We start from the raw sequence: 19,100 nt of genomic DNA, 5'->3' as shown, positions 1-19,100 counted from the left end.
CATATCGACATTACTTTGATTCGCTCATCTGTCTGATAACAGAATACTTCATAACTGTAATACTGAAAGAAGCATTTTCTCTAAAGCTGTTTTGAAACAATATGCATTGTAAAAAGCACTATACAAATACACTCAAATTGAATTAAAATGATTGTGCCATGAATTGGGACAGCTTAGCTAATAAAATATGGCTAACCTTAGTACAGCCAGGTTTTTCAGGGTCTCTCCGACACGCGGGTGCAGTCGGCCAAGACTGTCCTCATATACCTTTAGAGCGTGCTCATACAAAGGCAGTGCATCACTGTGCTGCTTCTACAACAAAAACACACATCCCATAACTCACATCATCAAATAACACAGTGGACTAGATAGTTTTACAAATCAACAGGTGGCCGAAATATGAGATGTTTTCTCACTAGTTGGCAGTAGAGCACTGCAAGGTTAACCAAAGCGGTGGCCACACTGGGGTGTTTGGGCCCGAAGCTCTTCTCTCTGATCTCAAGAGCTAGTTCATACAGAGGAACTGCCTTTTCCAGCTTCCCCTATCACACACGCACACATACAGCCAATTAAAAAGGGTCAGGAAATCATTAACAATATTAAAAAGACAAAACATTGCAAAAATAATCTATGCATAAAAGCCACTTGATTGCAACAAGTTCTGCAGAGCTGGTGTGTAGTGAGTCTTTCCTGTGGTTTCTCACCCTGCGTTTGTAAAGCATTGCCAAGTGTTTGAGGGTATAGGCGAGAGAAGGGTGATCTGGGGCGAGCGCTCGTTTGCGGATGTCTAGTGCTTTTTCGTACAGCTCCTCGGCATTCTCATACTCTTTTCTCTCGCTGTGGAGCGAGGCCAGGTTGTTCAGAGACTGGGCACAGTCTGGGTGGTCCGGCCCCAGCACGCGCTGACGCATCTCCAGGGACCGGGTCAAGAACATCTTTGCGGCGCTGGGTTATAAAAAAAACAACATGTTAAAATGCCTATTATATGACTGCAAATGGCAAATGCATATATTGTAAATAAACTACAAACTTTACAAACTTATTTAATAAAACTCATTTAAGCCTTTTCAGAAATGGACACACTCCTTTCAACTCTCTTCAAGGCACATTTTAGGCGCCCAACAAGTGCAATACTTAGTGCTCATCTTTTTAGCCTCGCTGATCTACTTGATATTCAATTATTATCTCTACACCAAAGATTGAAATGAATGATCATTTATTAGATCAACCATTAGGTCAACCAAAAGAAATTGCACCCAGATGTAAATGAACAAGGGTTGCAAGCCATTCAGACCAATCTGTTCTATGAGAGTGTGCAGAAATACAATAAGCAACCGGTCTCGTGGGTATGGTTTTGTGACCTTGGTACACTGCCTGGATGCAAAAATTGCCCTTGAGGTTCAGAATTTTTTGAGATATTGGGCAAACCAATGCACATAATAGGGGCCCAACAAATGACTATTAAGGTCCAAGCAAGACCCAGTGACAGGTTTGCTGTCAAACTTTATGATGCCATCTCAAACTTTGGGGAAGTTCTGCGGTGTAGAGAGGTCTACGACTGATGCAACGAGGTCATTGATTGTGATCAATTTGCACCCAGATATGACCGAACAAGAGTTGTGTAACTGGTCCTACTCAACACACTCCAAACAGGATTCGAATCGGCGTCTCTGGCGTGGTAGGCAGGCGTGCTAATAAGGACACTAAAGACTGCAGGACAAAGAATGCAGCAGCAACATGCCACTTCCTGTCATAAAAAAGCCAGACTGAACCCATCACTGAAAACAAACCAGCTTCTCAGCAAGACTCAAATCAGCAGTCTCCGTGATGGGGAGCAAGGCTTGCAAGAAATGGACACCCCCATATGGTCTAAAGCCCTGCTAATGCTGGAAAAATCTCTAAAAGTTGAGGAGTCAATCCAACAACCCACAAAAAAAAGAAAAAAGATTGCGAGTGCATAAAAAAAGAAAAGAAAAGTACAGTACATAAACTTTTTTTGTGTGCAACTATTCATACGGTCCAAAATATTCACAAAAAAATTTTGTAATATTTTCCAAGACAAAGTTATTTTCCAGGGCATTTAGGTATTTTTCTCAGTTTCCATGACTGGAAAACTGAATAGCAAAGGTTTTCCTTTGCTGTGTGGGAACCCTATGTCCTTCTTAATATGTACTAGTCTGTATGAAATGATGGTTTACTCACTCCAGGTTGTTCTGTAAGTAATAAAGCACTCCAAGCTCATTTAGAGTCTTGGCACAATCTGCTGAGTCTTTGCCAAGAGTCAGTTCCTCCAACTGCAGTGCCCGTCGCTTCAAAAGTGTAAAACCAAACTAGAGAGGACACACACAATTACAGTATGAGAACGACTGTTTTTCACTTCTCTGAATTCACACTCAATTGAGTAGGACCAAATGTGCCTAAAAGTTACTATTTGGCCTTTACTCACCATGTGGCCCTTCTGTCGTGCCGTCTTCTGTCTGATCTTGACTGATCTCTTTCTCAACTTCTCAGCCTGCTCATATCTAGATCAAATTAAAACAGAATTTGTTTTGTATAATGTATATTATGTTAATATAATGTATTGAACCCCATGTTTTACTTATTCATGAACAAAGGGTCTAAAGAAAAATACAGAAAATATACAGAAAATATTGTCAGGTAGTAAAATTATGCTGTCTTTAAAAATGCCTTATTTTAGCTAAAACTGAATGCAGCATCATGTGTCAAATGTGCATTTAAGACAATCCCAGAATGCACTGCAAGGAAATTAAAGAACATTTAAAAATATACAGTTCGGGGTCAGTAAGATTTTGTTTTATAAAGAAATTAATACTTTCGTTCAGCAATGATGATAGTATTTCAATTGATCAAAAGTGAGAGTAAAGACATTCATAATGTTAAAAATATATTTCAAATCATTGCTGTTCTCTTGATTTTTCTATAAATCAGAATTCTGAAAAAATAATTTTTATATTTTATATTTTTTTATAAATTATATTTTTACACAAAAATATAAAGCAGTTTTTAAGATTTCCAGGCCTGTAAATCAAAATAAAAAAATAGCCTGAAAATAAATGTGGAAATATCAGGACATGTAAAAGGGTTTCAGTTTAGTCACCCATTTCGGATAGGGTGCGGTCTCAGAAATAGTTCCCTACATATCTAGATTTAGGAACAAAGCATCTGTAATCTGCATACCAGAGTATGAAATTAAAGGTGGAGTAAGCAATTTCTAAGAAACGCTGTTGAAAGTAGATCAGACTGAGCACCACAACACACTTGTAGCCAATCAGCGGTAGGGGGCGTATACACTCATGATGAGGGAGCAGAGAGAGTGAGAAGAGGGAGATTTGAAGAAAGACTGTAGAAAGAGAGATGCCTAAGAGACATTACGTAAGAGAAATGGTCAGAGGAATATCACTGGAAAAGGAAAGGCTATGATCAGGCAAGAGCTTTAGGACCCGCGTTAATATTAGAAAAGCTTTCCAGCGCTGGAGAGACCCAAGCGGAAAGGCCTGAAAACAGACGCAGAGGTTGCTTTGTTTCTGTTCCTTATGAGAGTAACAATGGTTTTGAGTGTCATCTCTGGAGCTGGTGTGCTGCATAATATGAATAACAATGAACTGTATACTCGTGTACTGCATGTTAATTTTTTGTTCCTCCTTGTCGTTCATTCATCTTCTTCGCTTTAAAGACACACCGTGGAACTTTTGACCTAAAGAGTTGAAGCATACGAGTTATTTTAAATGATTCCTCAGGCCAATATACAGCGTTTGACACTATCAATGCTCCGAGCGTGGCTGCCCTCTTGAAATACCGCCTATGTAAGTTTGGAGGAGACGGACCGTCTTTGGACAGGTCATGTGACCTGGAGAACGAATCGCTTTACGACCGTCACGTGACCACAAGCTCTGATATGCTCAAGGAGCTAACGCTTTTGCTACTATTTTTCCACCTGCCTGACTCCTGGCCATGGCTGAGGCAAGGGAAATTTTAAAACTGCTCCTGAGGAGGCAAGAAAGAGAAAACGCGAGAGGGATTGTGCTCGCGGAAAAACAAGAGGCTCTCTTGTTTCTCCCCGGCTCTCCCTCGTCGTCCTCCTCCTGTTTCGGGAGAGGACTCTGAAGATTATTCAAGGGGCGAAGAAAATGATGACTGAAAATAAAACATAAACATCGGCATAAAAGTGGATATATAATGTAATATTTACTGCTAAGTCGGGAATTCGTTTAACAAAACTGATATGTCGAAACCTACTGCCGTTATTTGTAGGCTTCAGTTTGCTTGTCCTTTTACACATTCATATAACTTATGTGTGTACTATTCGTGGCTTATATGATTTTAGATACAAATGTCTATGTATTATTAGAGGCTTATATGATTTTAGATTCAAATTCATAGTTTACTACAGGAAAAACACAAATAAGACGACGTAAGTCCGATCTAAAGATAAGATGACTCCAAAACAAGCACAATAACAACTTAGTTTTAGGTACAAAACGTCTATAACCTAGACGTCCTGCACAGTTTATCTCCAACCCTAATCAAACACAACTGAAGTAAACAATTAACGTCTTCAAGATCACTTGAAAATTAAAGTGTGTTTGATTAGGGTTGGAGATGAACTCTGCAGGACAGACAGGAGCAGGGTTGGGCACCCCTGGTCTATGCGACTTACCTGACCAGTTATTTTCTGTTCACTTTTGTGCAATTCATTTATTAAGTGGATGTGTTCTTTACTTTTGCGACAGTGCTGCGGCGCTTGTGGCCTCTAGGGGCACTCAAACGTGAAAGTTACAGGTCTAGCGTCCCTAGTGGCCAAAAGTTCCGCGGTGTGCCTTTAATTTTTGCGAAGCTTCTGCTATGATAAAGAGACTCCCACATTTGCATTGCATGTATGTGCATTTTGGGGGAGGAGCATTAAAGGGAGGGGTGCGTTTGTTTGGATTGATTTCAAAGATCAACAGTGTTCAATTATGATTCTCAGAAATCGCTTACTACACCTAGAAGAAAAAAGTTCTGTACTTGTTTTGTTTCTGGTAGAGGAGCGAGAGTGAGTCTAGCTCTCTAGCGACGGTGCTGTGTTCTGGGCCATAAGCGTTTTCACAAATCTCCATAGCTTGTTTGTAGAACTGCTCTGCGTTTCCAAATTTCCTCCAATGGACGTAAACCCCTGCTAGCTGGTGCAGGGACTGAGCCACACTTGGGTGGTCCGGGTCCAGAGCAGTCTCACGGATCTCTAAGGAGCGCTGCAAGGGGGCCACCGCCTTGAAACAACACATTCACATCATTTATACATGCTTTAAAATTAAAAACATATGACCATCTGTCTTTTTGTCAGCATCACCTGGCTGAGCAGTCCCAGGTCTTTGAGGAAACGGCCCAGCGTCTCGTACAGGTTGGCCAGTCGGCTCATGCTCTGCTCACTCTCACATGTCTTCTCAAACTCCTTCAATGAGTCGAAATACTCCGTCGCCATCGAGCTCTTATCCTTACCAACAAACTGCCAGTACGCCAGCAGCTCAGAGAAATGACCCCTAAGATCACTCATCAGATGTTATTTCAGACTCATTTACAGACATACAGAAGAATATAGAGCAGGAACATGAGAATGCACCTCTTGTAAAGGTTTTGGGACACAAAGAGGTTAAGCAGACTCATCTGGAGTTTACTTCGATCCTCCTGCTGCTGAAGTAACCATGGCAACTCATCAGCCACCCTCCACGTCACTCTGTCTTGCCTGAACCGTCAAAAAACATTCAACAAAACAATTTAACATGGCAGCTATTTTTAGATAAATGCTTTGTTCATGGACAATATCAGGCATGTGATCAGCTTAGGTCAGAAAACCTTTTTACCCCCAAATCAACATGATTATATACAATAATAACGACAATAACAATATCAAACAACGAAAATGATTATAATAATATAGATATTATTTTTATTTAATTGTATTATTATTTATCAAAATTAAATCGCTATTGCAATAATACTATTGTACTTTAAAATAAAAAATAAGAATTATTGTATTATTATTATTTATATTATTATTATATACTTTTATTTTACATTACAATAATATTATAAACCAAACCGCTCTGAGACATTGTAAACACTTGATCATGAGGTGCTCGCTTGTAAATAAACATCGTACCATTTATGAAAAAAAAAAAAAAATCACATCCTTGCAATACACATAAAGGCCAGGTTTCACAGACAGGGCTTAGATTAAGCCAGGATTAGGCCTTAGATCATTTAGGGCATTAAATAGCTTTTATAAATGTGTCCTATAAAAAAAACATTACCGGTGTGCATCTTGAGACAATACAATGATGGATTTAAAGGGCACCTATTATGGAATTTTGAAATTTACCTTTCATGTAGTGTGTAACATAGATCTAAGTGAACAAAAACATCCTGCAAAGTTTGAAATATGAAAGTGCACCGAATATAAAGTTATTGTCTTTCAAAAGTAAGAGTCGACTCGGAGTCATTTTTATGAATCGTTAGAAGACCGAAGCTTTTTCTCTGACTAGATGACGTCAACTTGTCAAGTTATTTGAATACGATACGCCCACTTATTGCGCTCCAAGGCCAGCAGGGAAAACATCAGGGCGACGAGACGCTGTGTTCTGAAGTGCGACTCAAAAGCCAACTTTTTTAATCTGCCCAAAGAGGTGCATTTGAAGACTAAGTGGCTACAATTCACTATACCACAGAAGTATAGTCCGAGCCTTGTGCTTTGTTCGCGCCATTTTGAAGACGATTGCTTTACCAACTTAAATGCAATCAAACTTGGATTCGCGAGTCGGCTGATATTGAAGGAAGGTTCATTTCTAAGTGTATTTGCATCAGCTTCCTCCTCCGTATCACAACCTGTAAGTGTTATTAATAATTTTTGCTTTTATATTTTATGTAGCATGCTTAATAATTATTTTGTTTGTTGTGTAAGCACCGTTTAGCTTCTAGGTCTTCAATGGCAATTGTATTGAGATATGTGAAGTGTTTGTCGTTGTTTTCGGAGTTGTCTAAAGAATAGAGTAATACCTCGTAGTAACGTAACTGCATTTTTTTTGTGTGTAAAAACGTTATGTTTATGCATCGGGCTAATGCAAACAAAGACTGATTATGCTTTTACAATATGAACTCTGGGCTATGCTCGCTAACATAACATTAAATTATTTATCTTATTTTTCGTTTTTTACTACAAACTATAAAGCAGTGGACTATAATCATTATTATAACACAATTTAATTGATAAAAGCATCATTGTACTCCGTGTTAAAAATAAGTATTATCTCTGTAAACACTGCTGGGTCATCTGACCAATCAACGCAGATTAGCGTCGCGCAGAGGAGGGGTTTGGAAAAACGAGTCGTTGAACGAATCATTTGGGAGTCGGTGAGCAAATCAGGTAAAAATAAATGCATATTATACGACAACAAAAGTGTTTTTTGTCATTGCATGCATGTAAAACTGTTGTTGGGGACTCCCACAACAACATTAGGAACATTTTAAATGTCATAATAGGTGCCCTTTAAGATATGTGAGTACAAGTTGCTTTCAGTTAAAAGAGCTCAAACATGCATTTTAGTCTGGGACTAAGCCTTGTCTGTGAAACCGGGGGTAAGAGATGTTCTTACTCCAGCTGTTGACTAAAGAACTGGATGATTTTCTCTCTGTAGGATCCACAGCATTTGCCCCCATCCAGAAACTCTTGGTTGACTGCTTCACAAGCCTGGAAATGATACACGGTTACACATACATTACACCAGCACAAGCCAGTTTCACTTTAACTTTCTTCTGTTTCAGTTATTTCTCCGTCAATGAGATGTGAAAGTGAGATCTAAGAAAGATCACAGTACCATATTTAGTTTCACACACTGAAATTCACCCACGTTTGACCAAATATAGCTAAATTGTGAGGATGTTTTTGTAGAGTTAGGTCTGAGTCAGAGACAGACACACACACCTGCGGGTGCTGAAAGCGAATGAGTCCACAGGCGTAAGTAATGATGAGGAGTCTCTCCAGATTGTAGAGTAGTGAGGTGAGAGCGGGAAAACTGAGGTCTGGGAACAGTTCCAAAGCCTCTGATTCACTGACGCCGTTGTGACTGGCACATACCAGGCACAATAACTGCATGAGGAGAAATACAAATGAATAACAGAAAACAGTAAACCGTGCACTGAAGTGGTTTTTGAGTGATTCTCTGCTTCACCTCTTTCATGATGTTTTTTTCCTGATCTGTGCTGAGTGAGTCTAGCGCCAACGTCAGGCCCAGTCTGTATAGTGATACCGTGTCTTGACACAACGCGCACTGTTGTAGAGTCATGTCCAACGTCCATGAGGATCTGGAGCTGACGGATTCAACTTAAATCTTTATTTTTTTTTCATTCCTGCACCACTCTATAAATACACTGAATTGTATAGATATGCAAAAACTGATATACATAAAGAGAACTGCACGCACACACAGAGCCATAAATACAAACATCAAACAAGACGTATATATTAAGTAGACAGATTTACAAACTCTATACAAATCCACAATCCACTCACTCACACATCTACTTACTGTGTAATAAGTCTGGCCAGTAGAGAGATATAGAGTGCATTGCATGTTGCAGCTGAGCGACAGTGTCTCTCCAACTTTTTTTCCTGTTGGACAGCAGTACAGACAGATACTCAAACGCCACATACATAAACACAGATGAACACTGGTTGACATTAATGTTTACCTGATCTTTGGTGAGTTTGAGATCGGTGTTCACACACTCTGTGCTGATGACACTCTTCACCTCTCTAGGATTGAGTGGGTCCAGGTGCAGTGTGGGCCACAACCTAAATAGTTTGTATTGTTTGGTGATTGTCTACCTATGTATATTATTGTATACATTCATAATATCTGAAATCAAATTAGTTATGCGTGTTTGTGCATCACAAACCTCCATGCCTGTGGGCAGGTCTCCACATTAACTGACACCAGAACTCTCACATTAGCAGGAAGAGGATCAATCAGCCACTTCATGTGCCGCTCGGCATTCTGGGAAATACAAAAATGACAAACTGAATCATGCTGAACAACATTATTAGATATTAAAATTTGGGCAGAGAACTATTTTTATGCTATGGTCAACAACTGGCTAAATGGCTAATAAACATAAAAAATTCAATACTATTTTTGCCTAAATAAATTAAAAATAAAACACTAAAAACAAAAGAAAACATTTTCAATTCTAAAGTGAATTTAGGCAACATTATAATGTACAGTATACAAATATTTGTTTTTTTAATAGCAGCAAAAAATAAAAAAATAGGAGGGAATAAGATAGGTAGCCTACTTGCTGAAATCTATCTATCTATGCAATTTTAGCATTATGTAAACTGTTATGAGACAGTGTAAAATCAATTGATTTGAACTCATGTAGGTGTTTAGTTGTGTTTCTTTAGTAGCAGAGATCTGTAAACATGATCACACCACAGCTCAATGAGGAAGTTAATGTAAGGAAGCGTTACCTGTATTTGGTCAATGGAGTCAATGATGATTATAATGTTGCCATGGTGGCGTGCGGAAAGTCTCTCTAGCCAGCGTGGGAACTCCTCGAGGATCTTAGAAGGGTCCATCGAGAGGCCGGAGATAGACCAGAAATGCTGGAGCAGCTACAGGGATGATGACATAGGTGGAAAAAGTGGTTCAGATGACAGTTTTAGGTTCAGTTAACTTTGCTTAAATTGTGTGCCTATAAACCCTTTATGTAAACTTCCCCTCTACACTAAAACCGAAGCCTTTACAGGAGACTAAACCACCACCAACGAAATCAGGTTAACCTTATTAAATGTTAGACTTCCTCTTACTGCACGCAATGATGACGTGTCAGGGTATTTCATCAAGATATTTCCATCTTCCATTCATTCTTCTGAATTCCTTGCATGACTGGATGGATCCTGTGGTTATTTACACCTTCCCATCTAACAAATTTCATCCACAGTATCAGATTCTGAAGAAACCTTCATCTAAACATTATACACCTGGTGATTCTACAGAAGTTGTTCTACTTTTAACTTTTGAAGTAATGCGTAGACTTTAACTTGTTTGGGAAACAGTTCACCGAACAACAGTTAAGGAAGAGTTTAGTTCTAAAGGCCCCGATATAGTTCAAGGGAAATCGAAAAACAAACTAGTGTGATGTCATTTCGAACAAAATAAGGCCAAAACAAAAATTTGTTTGGTGTTTGTTTTGGAACAAAACAGCTGGACAAACAAAACTGAAGTTGTAATTCTAATTGAAAGATACACTGACACTTTTTTTCATGTGTAATACTGTAAAACTGCTTGCTTTTAAACAATCTATTAAATAAAATGCTGTATTAATAAACATGACGTGACATTACTGACGAATTGCAGAGCTTGTGCAAACAACCACATTGCTATGATCAGATGCTTTCTTAACTGTTTTCTCATAGACATTTATAATATATATATAAAAAAAAGATTTCAAATAAATGCTTTTAGTTTGAACTTTCTATTCATTAAAGATGAAAAAAAATGATCATGGTTTTTAAAATTGATAATAATAAGCAATACTTGAGCATCAAATCAGCATATTAGAATCATTTCTGGAAGATCATGTGACACTGAAGACAATGGTTGCTGAAAATTTAGCTTTGTCACAGTAATACATAATATTTAAAATAGAAAACAGTTATTAAACTATAACTAATAAAATAATATTTAACAATATTTAACTTTTTCTGTTTTTTGATAAAATAAACGCAGCCTTGTTGAGCACAAGAGACTGCACTAGCTGAACGGTAGTGTAATTGTAATGTGCATAGTTTCAGCCCCGATGGACATTTTAAAATGTCGAACAATTATGCCAAACATGTTAACTGGAGTGTTTCAGAAGACTTAAGATTAACAGTAGAACATTTTACATGGCAATATCTTCACAGATAAACAAGCTTGTATACATGCATATAATAGCGTTAACTCAAGGGTTTACAAATGTACAGTGTGAATCTTGTAAATCAACCACCCAAAACCAAGTATGAACAGTGTGAAACAAGACAACACAGGATTATGGTAATATTAGGGTTAATATGGCAATGGTAAAAAAAAATTCCAGTGCAAATAGCCTCCAATAGTGCAGGCTGCATGTAATAAGCACTAGTTACAAAGAAATTGATTCTACTGTCCGCCTCTGCTCTTTTACAGTTTAAAGAGCCTAACAGAGTGAAATGTGTGTGTATATGTGTGTGTGTGTGTGTGTGTGTGTGTGTGTGTGTCTGGATCTCACCTTCACTGTGAGGCGTTTAATGATGAGCACAGGGTCTGTGCTGGTAGAGAGCGGACGTCCCGTGAAGTGATAAAGAATGAGGGTATTGGGAGAGTGTTTCTGCTGAAACTCTATCCTGCATAGAAATGACAAATTGTTCATTGTGTGATAATTGACCTACATTATTATTGTGCAATAATACCTAATATTTAGAATTAAGATGAAATAACCAATTAGCCAGCAAAAGAGATTTGCCCGATCCAGGTGCAGCAGACACCAGCAGCGGTGGAGTGGGAGGAGGGGCAGCTACCATGTCATTGAGTCGGTCGACATACTGTGAAAAGAACCAATACCGCATTCAGCTCATAGTATTTACACATTTCCTGCCATTTGTGCAGTTTATTTAACATTCAGTTGCTCTGATAATACTTTTACCCATCAATATGAGTGTAGCACTTTCAGCTCTCATCAAATACACAGAGTTCCACAGATTTTTTTTCTCAGATTTCTTGTGGGTCTGTTAAAATACTTTATCAATAACTAAATTATATATGGACCAATAATGTGATTATTTCCATTAATTAGAGTAAGGACGCAGTAAGATGTTTACATGACATGAGTAAACCTCTTCACTCCCGTTTACATGCAATTTTCATTATACTGATTATCCACTAAGAATTGTGGTTGTTTTTGCCTACATTATTGACATTTTCCAATGCACAGCACAAACGATGAACTCACATACAGTAGGTGTGTTACTGGCCACTGTTTTAATATACTTATGTTAAAATGCGAAACACATTTCTATGGACGTATTGGAATTTTTCCGGTGATGCACTTAAAATGACTCCATTACAATGTTTTCGACCATCAGTAAACTGCATTATGTCGTGCAATGTTGCATGTCATGCAATGTTGTCAGCCTAAACTCAGTTTCTTCAGCACCCAAAATATGATGCCTTTTCTCACAGGAAGCATGTATAAATAAAAAAATTATACGCGGAGGAAGCGGAGTGGGGTTCCAGAGGAGTATGTGGAACTAGAGACAGATGTAACCAAGTAGGGGCTGACAGAAGGAAACATCAAGGCAATGACAATGGAGGGAGGAGCCAGGTAGGATGCGATTGATGGAGGAGCCAGAGGATGACCTGCAGCAGAGCCAGGACAAAGGCCCACGGTAGAGCCGATTGAGGGAGAAGACAAGATTCAATCAGGAGCCTGATCAACAGAGGTGAAGCTGTAATGAGTGGAGTCCCAGGGTGGCACGGAAGGCCTGGAGGGCCAAGGCGGACCCTGAGGGATAACAGACCACAGTGGAGCCGAGGGTCAGCTCAGATGTTCATTCAGGTTTGAGGTTTCTAACCTTAATCTGAGCAGCAGGGCAGAACCACTGAAGGAGCCAAGGGGCTGAAGGGAGACAGTAGAGGCGAGGCCAAGGAACTGGTTGGCGAGGCAGGACTATCTTCAACAAAGCAGACTTGGAGCTAGACAGAACCAATGTTGATGACGGCAACTTGGAGCTAGGCAGAGCCATTGGCGAAGAAGGCAACTTGGAGCTAGGCAGAGCCAATGGCTACTAAGAAGACGTGGGACTGGGCTGGACCATCAGAGACAAAGATGACTTGGGACTGGGTTGAACCAGCAGAGAAGAAGACGACTTGGTGTTAAGTTTAAGACATTTAAAAAAAATGTATATATAAATGTATACCTCTCTGCTGAATATAGTTTAGGATTACACATGACTGTTTACCGAAAGGAAAATAGGGACTCTTATTATGAAGTTCCCGAAGTGCGGTTGTTGGTTGAGCACGAACGATGTAGAGTGAAATATGGTGTACATGAATAAATGGGTGGTCGATTAACTTCTGAAGTGTGTCTTTAAGTGTAACATTGGGACCGGGCTGAACCAGCAGAGACGAAAGACGACTTGGGACCGGCTGAACCAGTAGAGTTCAGCTGGCTGAGCTCTAGGTCCAGAATGGGGCGTAGTCCACATCAGCAAGGCAGACAGTCTATGGGGATTCGCACTGAACCAGCACCCAGTGAAGGATAGTGAGGAACGTCTGATCTCAGAAAACCCTCTTGTGATCCTCGAGGGAGTGATCTCCCTGCTTGAGAAGAAGCAGGCGGACTTGCAAGTATATCGATATTTCTATTACTCTGCTCTGCCCGCTCTCTCTGACTGATTGTTCCACTGACGGTCTACCCGCTGCCTACCGGTAACTCTGCCAGAACCTGGTTTTCCCCATTTCCCTGAGCAGCGCCAGCCTGAGTCTCTCGAGGCTTGGTGACCCGTTATCTTCATTTTCTGCTCATTGCCAGTTGATTCAATAAAGATGGACAATCTTTGCTTGTAAGTACTCAGTTACCAACCCGACACAAATAGCGGGGTCAGTTCAAATATTTGCCGTGGGCCGCAGAAATGTGTGCTTGGTTGTATGGGCTGTGAGTTGAAAAAGGTTGGGAACCATTGAACTCAAAGAACTAAGGGCTTCAATACCGTACACAGAGGATGGTAATCAAAGAAACAGGGAACAGGTGAGAACTAATCAGAAAGGATGGAAACAAACTATGAACTAGAACTCAAGCAAAACAGTGACAAGGAAATCCATGAGAATGAAACTAAACGGAACATAACATTAAAACTATATACACAGGATTCTTGTATACAAACAATACCGGATGCGTGCGCATCCAAGAGGCAAGACCGCTATATGTTATGCCGAGTTCTGTAAAAGAACATTGTAATTAACGTAGATTTCGCATTGTTTGTAAATTCTTGTTGACTCAATAATAAACTGAAATTTCAGAGTTGGATCTGTTTGCTTGTGTTTCATTTGCATATTAATATAATATTATGTAAAACGTTAGTTAGTTGACTTAGTAAGCTAAGTTATAATGTTAGTCATCAGGTCTCTGAATGAAATTGTCCAACTAAGTTTGCGAATCATAAAAACCTGACATACCCTATGCATTTAGGTTAGTTCACAGCACAACAGCTCCGCGTCATCTCTGCTTCTGCTAGATATAGCCGTAAAGAGTGTTGCTTTCTGCCTCTTAGATGCGCGCGCATCTATGTGATGACGTTGCACAGAAACCCGTGTATAGAACAAGACATGATTGTGACAGTGTTCTTTAAGTTCACAAACACATGCGCACTTTGGTCAGAATGGAATCGATTCGATTACAGTGTTTACATGCCTGTTTATTGTGATTAAAACTTGATTAAAGTATTATGTTTACTTGAGATAGAGTTTAATCACAATATTACCTAAATTATATTATAATCGCATTATGAGGGTGCATGTAAACTCTAAAGTATAGAAAATTATAGCGGCCATGCCTTCTGGAAGCTGAATTTTGCAGCAGCGCTGCAGGCCTGCTGGAATGCCTCGATCTGTTCCTGCTCATCATGAAGATCCCACAGCACATCACCAGAGTCTTCCTCTTCCCTCTCCTCCTCCGCCCCACTCTCCTCTAACTCCAATCCCAACAACTCCTGAAGACAGAGAGAGAATCTTGTAAAAATTTATCTTTGATGAAAATTAGGCAATCTTACAAGGAAGACAAGTTCCTCTTTCAGAACCTCAAATAGTGAACCACACTCTAAACACTGGGTTATTTTCAAAGTGTCTTTTGTTAAATTAGCAGCTGTGTTGGTGGCTGGGTAAGTTTTATATCGTAGAAATTATATAGAACCTCAAAGTTAACCACTGCCTGCTTTTCAATGCCAAACCGGACTATGAACACAACAGTCATTTTCATTTACCAGTGTGCACTGAGGCTGCTCCTATTGTAATTTTGTGTAGGCCAAAAAACCCATTCAAGTTTTTTGTTTTATATTATTATATAATATATCAAATATTTGTAAAATAATAAACATTTATGAGGTAAAATGATCCCTGCATATTGGCTGACTGATAAGCAATGAGTAAAACGCTATAAGTTTAACCCAACATCTGTGTTGCCTAATATTTACCAAGTTTTAAGTTGACATGTTTATAGTGCATTATCATCACTTCATCTTTCATGACCTTCGAGAGCTCACGAAGTTTCAACACGCTATTATCGGTAACCACAACACCCACTTGTAAGTTCCTGTGTGTATGTGTACCTGTTTAATAATTCTTTCGAGTTGAGAGAAGATAAGAGCAGCTCCTTCCTCTACAGACCCTGCATGATCCACTACCTGCAGCAAAAAAGCAGCAAAGATTAATATTTAATGCAAAGATTAATATAAATCTGTTTAATAATTATGTTTCTTCTTATATTTTGTTATCAGTTATCTACATGGTTTATGTTACATATTATTATGTTGTTAAATGAATAGTTATTGCATTATTTTAGACTCATGTGTGTTACCATGATGGTGTTTTGTATTTGTGTGCATGCCACTGTGTGCACCTTCAGTATCTTAGTATTTTCATCAACTTATCAATCTCTTTACCACCAGTGTTATTATGATGCTTGCCAGGCACGGTTGCAACCTATATGTTGCATATATGTTATATGTTATATTATGTTGCACCCTAACATAAACAACCTATATGTTTGCAGGTTGTTCTGCAAATATGTGTACATTTTTACTGTATTTTTACTGAATTATTCTGGCAACCACAGCTGGCAGGTTTTTTCAGTAAAAACAGATTTTTATTTACAGTATATGCAATCTAAACAAAACAAATTAGATTTTATTCAATGAGTCTAAGTGGTAATAAAATAGTCACACATTGGCGGTTCACAGTCAAAATTGACCAACTATAGGAAATGTAGTAAATTTATAAAGGTTTGCAGATTTGATTACCGTATATATTTCATATAACATGGTAGAAACATAAAAATCACTGCAATAAGGATCAAATCATAGTCTCTTAAGCATTTGCCCTTTTAAATCCAAACAGTGACTTTTTTTTGTAAAGGTGGCGTGTATGATAATGAAATGGAGAAGTGTATAAATAAATAAATAATGAATGAATGAGGCATTTATATAGCGCTTTTTCATATGTACTACTGTACACCCAAAGCGCTTTACATGTCGGGGTTTCTCCTCAACCACCACCAGTGTGCAGCATCCACTTGGATGATGCAACAGCAGCCACAGAACAACGGTGGCGGTGCGCTCACCACACACCAGCTATAGTGGAGAGGCGAGAGAGTGATAGAGCCAATTCAATGGATGGGGATTATTAGGAGGCGATGATTGGCAAGGGACAATGGGTGGAATGTGGCCAGGACACCAGGGTTACACCCCTTACTCTTTACGAGAATTGCCATGGGATTTTTAATGACCACAGAGAGTCAGGACCTCGGTTTAAAGTCTCATCCGAAGGACGGTAATCTTTGACAGTATAGTGTCCCCATCACTACACTGGGGCGTTAGGACCCACACAGACCACATGGTGAGCGCCCCCTGCTGGCCTCACTAACACCTCTTCCAGCAGCAACCTGGTTTCTCCCATCCAGGTACTAACCAGGCTCAGCCCTGCTTAGCTTCAGTGGGCAACCACTCTTGGGCACAGGGTGATATGGCTGCTGGCCAAAAGGGTTCTAAATTAAATCAAAATTACTTAAAATCACAAAAGATCATTTTTATTGTTACTACTTCAGGAAAGTAGTGTTATACTGTATCATAAAAAAAAAGATAAAAAAAACATAACACTCTTACTGTGCTTACTTCAGTAATCTTTTTCTGAAAAGCTAATGATGGTAAAATATTAGCATCAAAAAGCTGCTCTGTTGCAGTGTGAGTGCAGTGTGAATTGTCCTTAAAACTTCTAAATCTTTCAAAAGAAATTTAAATTTTAAGCTCATTTGATTTATTTGACTCAACCTTGAGTTTGGCACTTTTGTCAGCTTTGTTGACTCTCTCCAGCAGGTCTCGGGTGGCTGGACTGAGGGTGGACACCTCCTCCTTTTCTCCTTTTCTGTCACCCGTTCGCAAATACAGCAAGAGAGGACGAGAGTCTGGTGTCTTCACAAACGCCTCCTCCACATCCTCTACAACACAACTAAAACAGCATAACAGTAACATGAGATTCATGTCATATGAATAGCATAAAAAGTGTAAGAAATACTTTTATTTTATCGATCTAAGCACATGGACTAAAGTGCACGGTGCAAGTGCACTTAGTATCTTAGCCCAAATTCACTTTTGCTAGTTTAACGACGGTAAAAATGGTCGACGTGCCCGGCACATGGTCTAAAAGGGTTGTCGCTACTCTCTTAATGAGTAATGTGTGTGAAATGTGCAATAAACCAATCAGAGTCTCATCTCCCATTCCCTTTAAAGGATTAGTTCACTTTTAAAATGAAAATTTTGTCATCATATACTCACCCTTAAAGGATTAGTTCACTTTTAAAGTGAAAATTCTGTCATCATATACTCACCCTTAAGTTGTTTCAAACCTGTATAAATTTCTTTCCTCTGCTGAACACAAAGGAAGGTATTTAGAAGAATGTCAGTAACCAGACAGTTTTTGGTTCCCAATGACTTCCATAGTAGGAAAATATATACTATGGCAGTCATTGGGAACCAAAAACTGTCTGGTTACTGACATTCTTCTAAATACCTTACTTTGTGTTCAGCAGAGGAAAGAAATTTATACAGGTTTGAAACAACTTAAGGGTGAGTATATGATGACAGAATTTTCACTTTAAAAGTGAACTAATCCTTTAAGTTGTTTCAAACCTGTATAAATTTATTTCCTCTGCTGAACACAAAGGAAGATATTTAGAAGAATGTCGGTAACCAAACTGTTTTTGGTTCCCATTGACTTTCATAGTAGGAAAAAAATATACTATGGAAGTCAATGGGAACCAAAAACTGTCTGGTTTCAAACTGTCTCCAGAGAGGAAACGAATCTGCTCGTGCTCGAGGTTAAAGCACGCAAGCAGACGATCTACGGGACAAGCCAGATTCCACCATATCTTTATGTAAACAATATGAATCTTTTACATTGTAATCCTTTATTTTTAATATTTGGCTAGTTTGTGTGCTGCTGCGCATCCCTGTGTGTTTAATAAGCAGAGTGTACATGCGTTGTGCACCCGCCAATAGGCTCATATTACTAATGTGCCCTTTAAATAACAAAAAATATATATACTGCGCCATTGACTTTAGACCAAGTTTTCTGTTGGTCAATGGCGCAGTCTATTTCAGTTGCCTCAAAATAGCATGCACCAACAATGCGCCTGAACATACTTCATTTTCAGACCACCACGCCCATGGCCGCACATATAGGTGCAAATGCATTTGCCATTTAAACAACATGATGCAGGACATGAAAATGATAACTGCGTCGGGCTGAAACGAGCAAAAAACGCTTGCATCGTGCCTGGTGCTGCATTGGGCCGTGTGTATGATAGGGCCCAGAGTGTCACCTGGTTACTGAGGACTTGAGCAGCAGCACACACACAGAGCTCCTCTCGATCTCCTGCCTGCGTTCAGCAGCATATAGAGCGGCTTTCTCCTCAGGAAATGACACGTTCAGGCAGAAATGACCCAAACCCTCACAAAACCTCTGCAGCTTCAACGAATGAGTCTGAAAGAGAGAGACAAATAGATGTAGCTAAAACGTGACAATGAGTGCATTTAAATAAGAGGTGTTATCGGAGCACGTGTACCTGTATAAAGGTCTGCAGCTCTGCTTTGGTCTCCTGTGTGTATATGAGGTAGCAGCGGACTGTGTTACTCCACAGAGCCTGAGAGACGTGAGGAGAAACCTGCAGCAGACTAGCCACGGCTGCATCCCAATCATCTGAAACACACAGGCACGAACATCAACACATACACAAGCACACCTACACACACAAACACAGGT

The 19,100-nt window shown here is 39.4% G+C and overlaps 1 protein-coding gene across 2 annotated transcripts in view; it reads right to left on the bottom strand.

Moving 5' to 3' along the window:
* nphp3 (nephronophthisis 3) overlaps nt 1-19,100 on the bottom strand; it is a 31,655-nt gene that overhangs the window by 2,569 nt on the left and 9,986 nt on the right. For both annotated transcript variants that reach the window (XM_079602115.1, XM_079602114.1), the window contains exons 6-27: nt 18,904-19,037; nt 18,661-18,821; nt 17,111-17,288; nt 15,395-15,469; nt 14,624-14,779; nt 11,511-11,614; nt 11,302-11,416; nt 9,521-9,664; nt 8,950-9,047; nt 8,743-8,845; nt 8,580-8,662; nt 8,223-8,361; nt 7,976-8,140; nt 7,647-7,741; nt 5,618-5,740; nt 5,348-5,537; nt 5,026-5,267; nt 2,447-2,522; nt 2,203-2,330; nt 705-945; nt 417-542; nt 197-312 (exon numbers count right to left, since the gene is read on the bottom strand). In XM_079602115.1, coding sequence (XP_079458241.1) covers nt 197-312; nt 417-542; nt 705-945; nt 2,203-2,330; nt 2,447-2,522; nt 5,026-5,267; nt 5,348-5,537; nt 5,618-5,740; nt 7,647-7,741; nt 7,976-8,140; nt 8,223-8,361; nt 8,580-8,662; nt 8,743-8,845; nt 8,950-9,047; nt 9,521-9,664; nt 11,302-11,416; nt 11,511-11,614; nt 14,624-14,779; nt 15,395-15,469; nt 17,111-17,288; nt 18,661-18,821; nt 18,904-19,037 — 2,992 coding nt within the window. The remainder of the gene's footprint in view (nt 1-196; nt 313-416; nt 543-704; nt 946-2,202; nt 2,331-2,446; nt 2,523-5,025; nt 5,268-5,347; nt 5,538-5,617; nt 5,741-7,646; nt 7,742-7,975; nt 8,141-8,222; nt 8,362-8,579; nt 8,663-8,742; nt 8,846-8,949; nt 9,048-9,520; nt 9,665-11,301; nt 11,417-11,510; nt 11,615-14,623; nt 14,780-15,394; nt 15,470-17,110; nt 17,289-18,660; nt 18,822-18,903; nt 19,038-19,100) is intronic.

This window comes from Phoxinus phoxinus (assembly GCF_949152265.1).
Source record: "Phoxinus phoxinus genome assembly, chromosome: 24".
In the NCBI taxonomy this organism is placed as follows: domain Eukaryota; kingdom Metazoa; phylum Chordata; class Actinopteri; order Cypriniformes; family Leuciscidae; genus Phoxinus; species Phoxinus phoxinus.
This window is presented reverse-complemented; position numbering and strand designations above follow the sequence as displayed.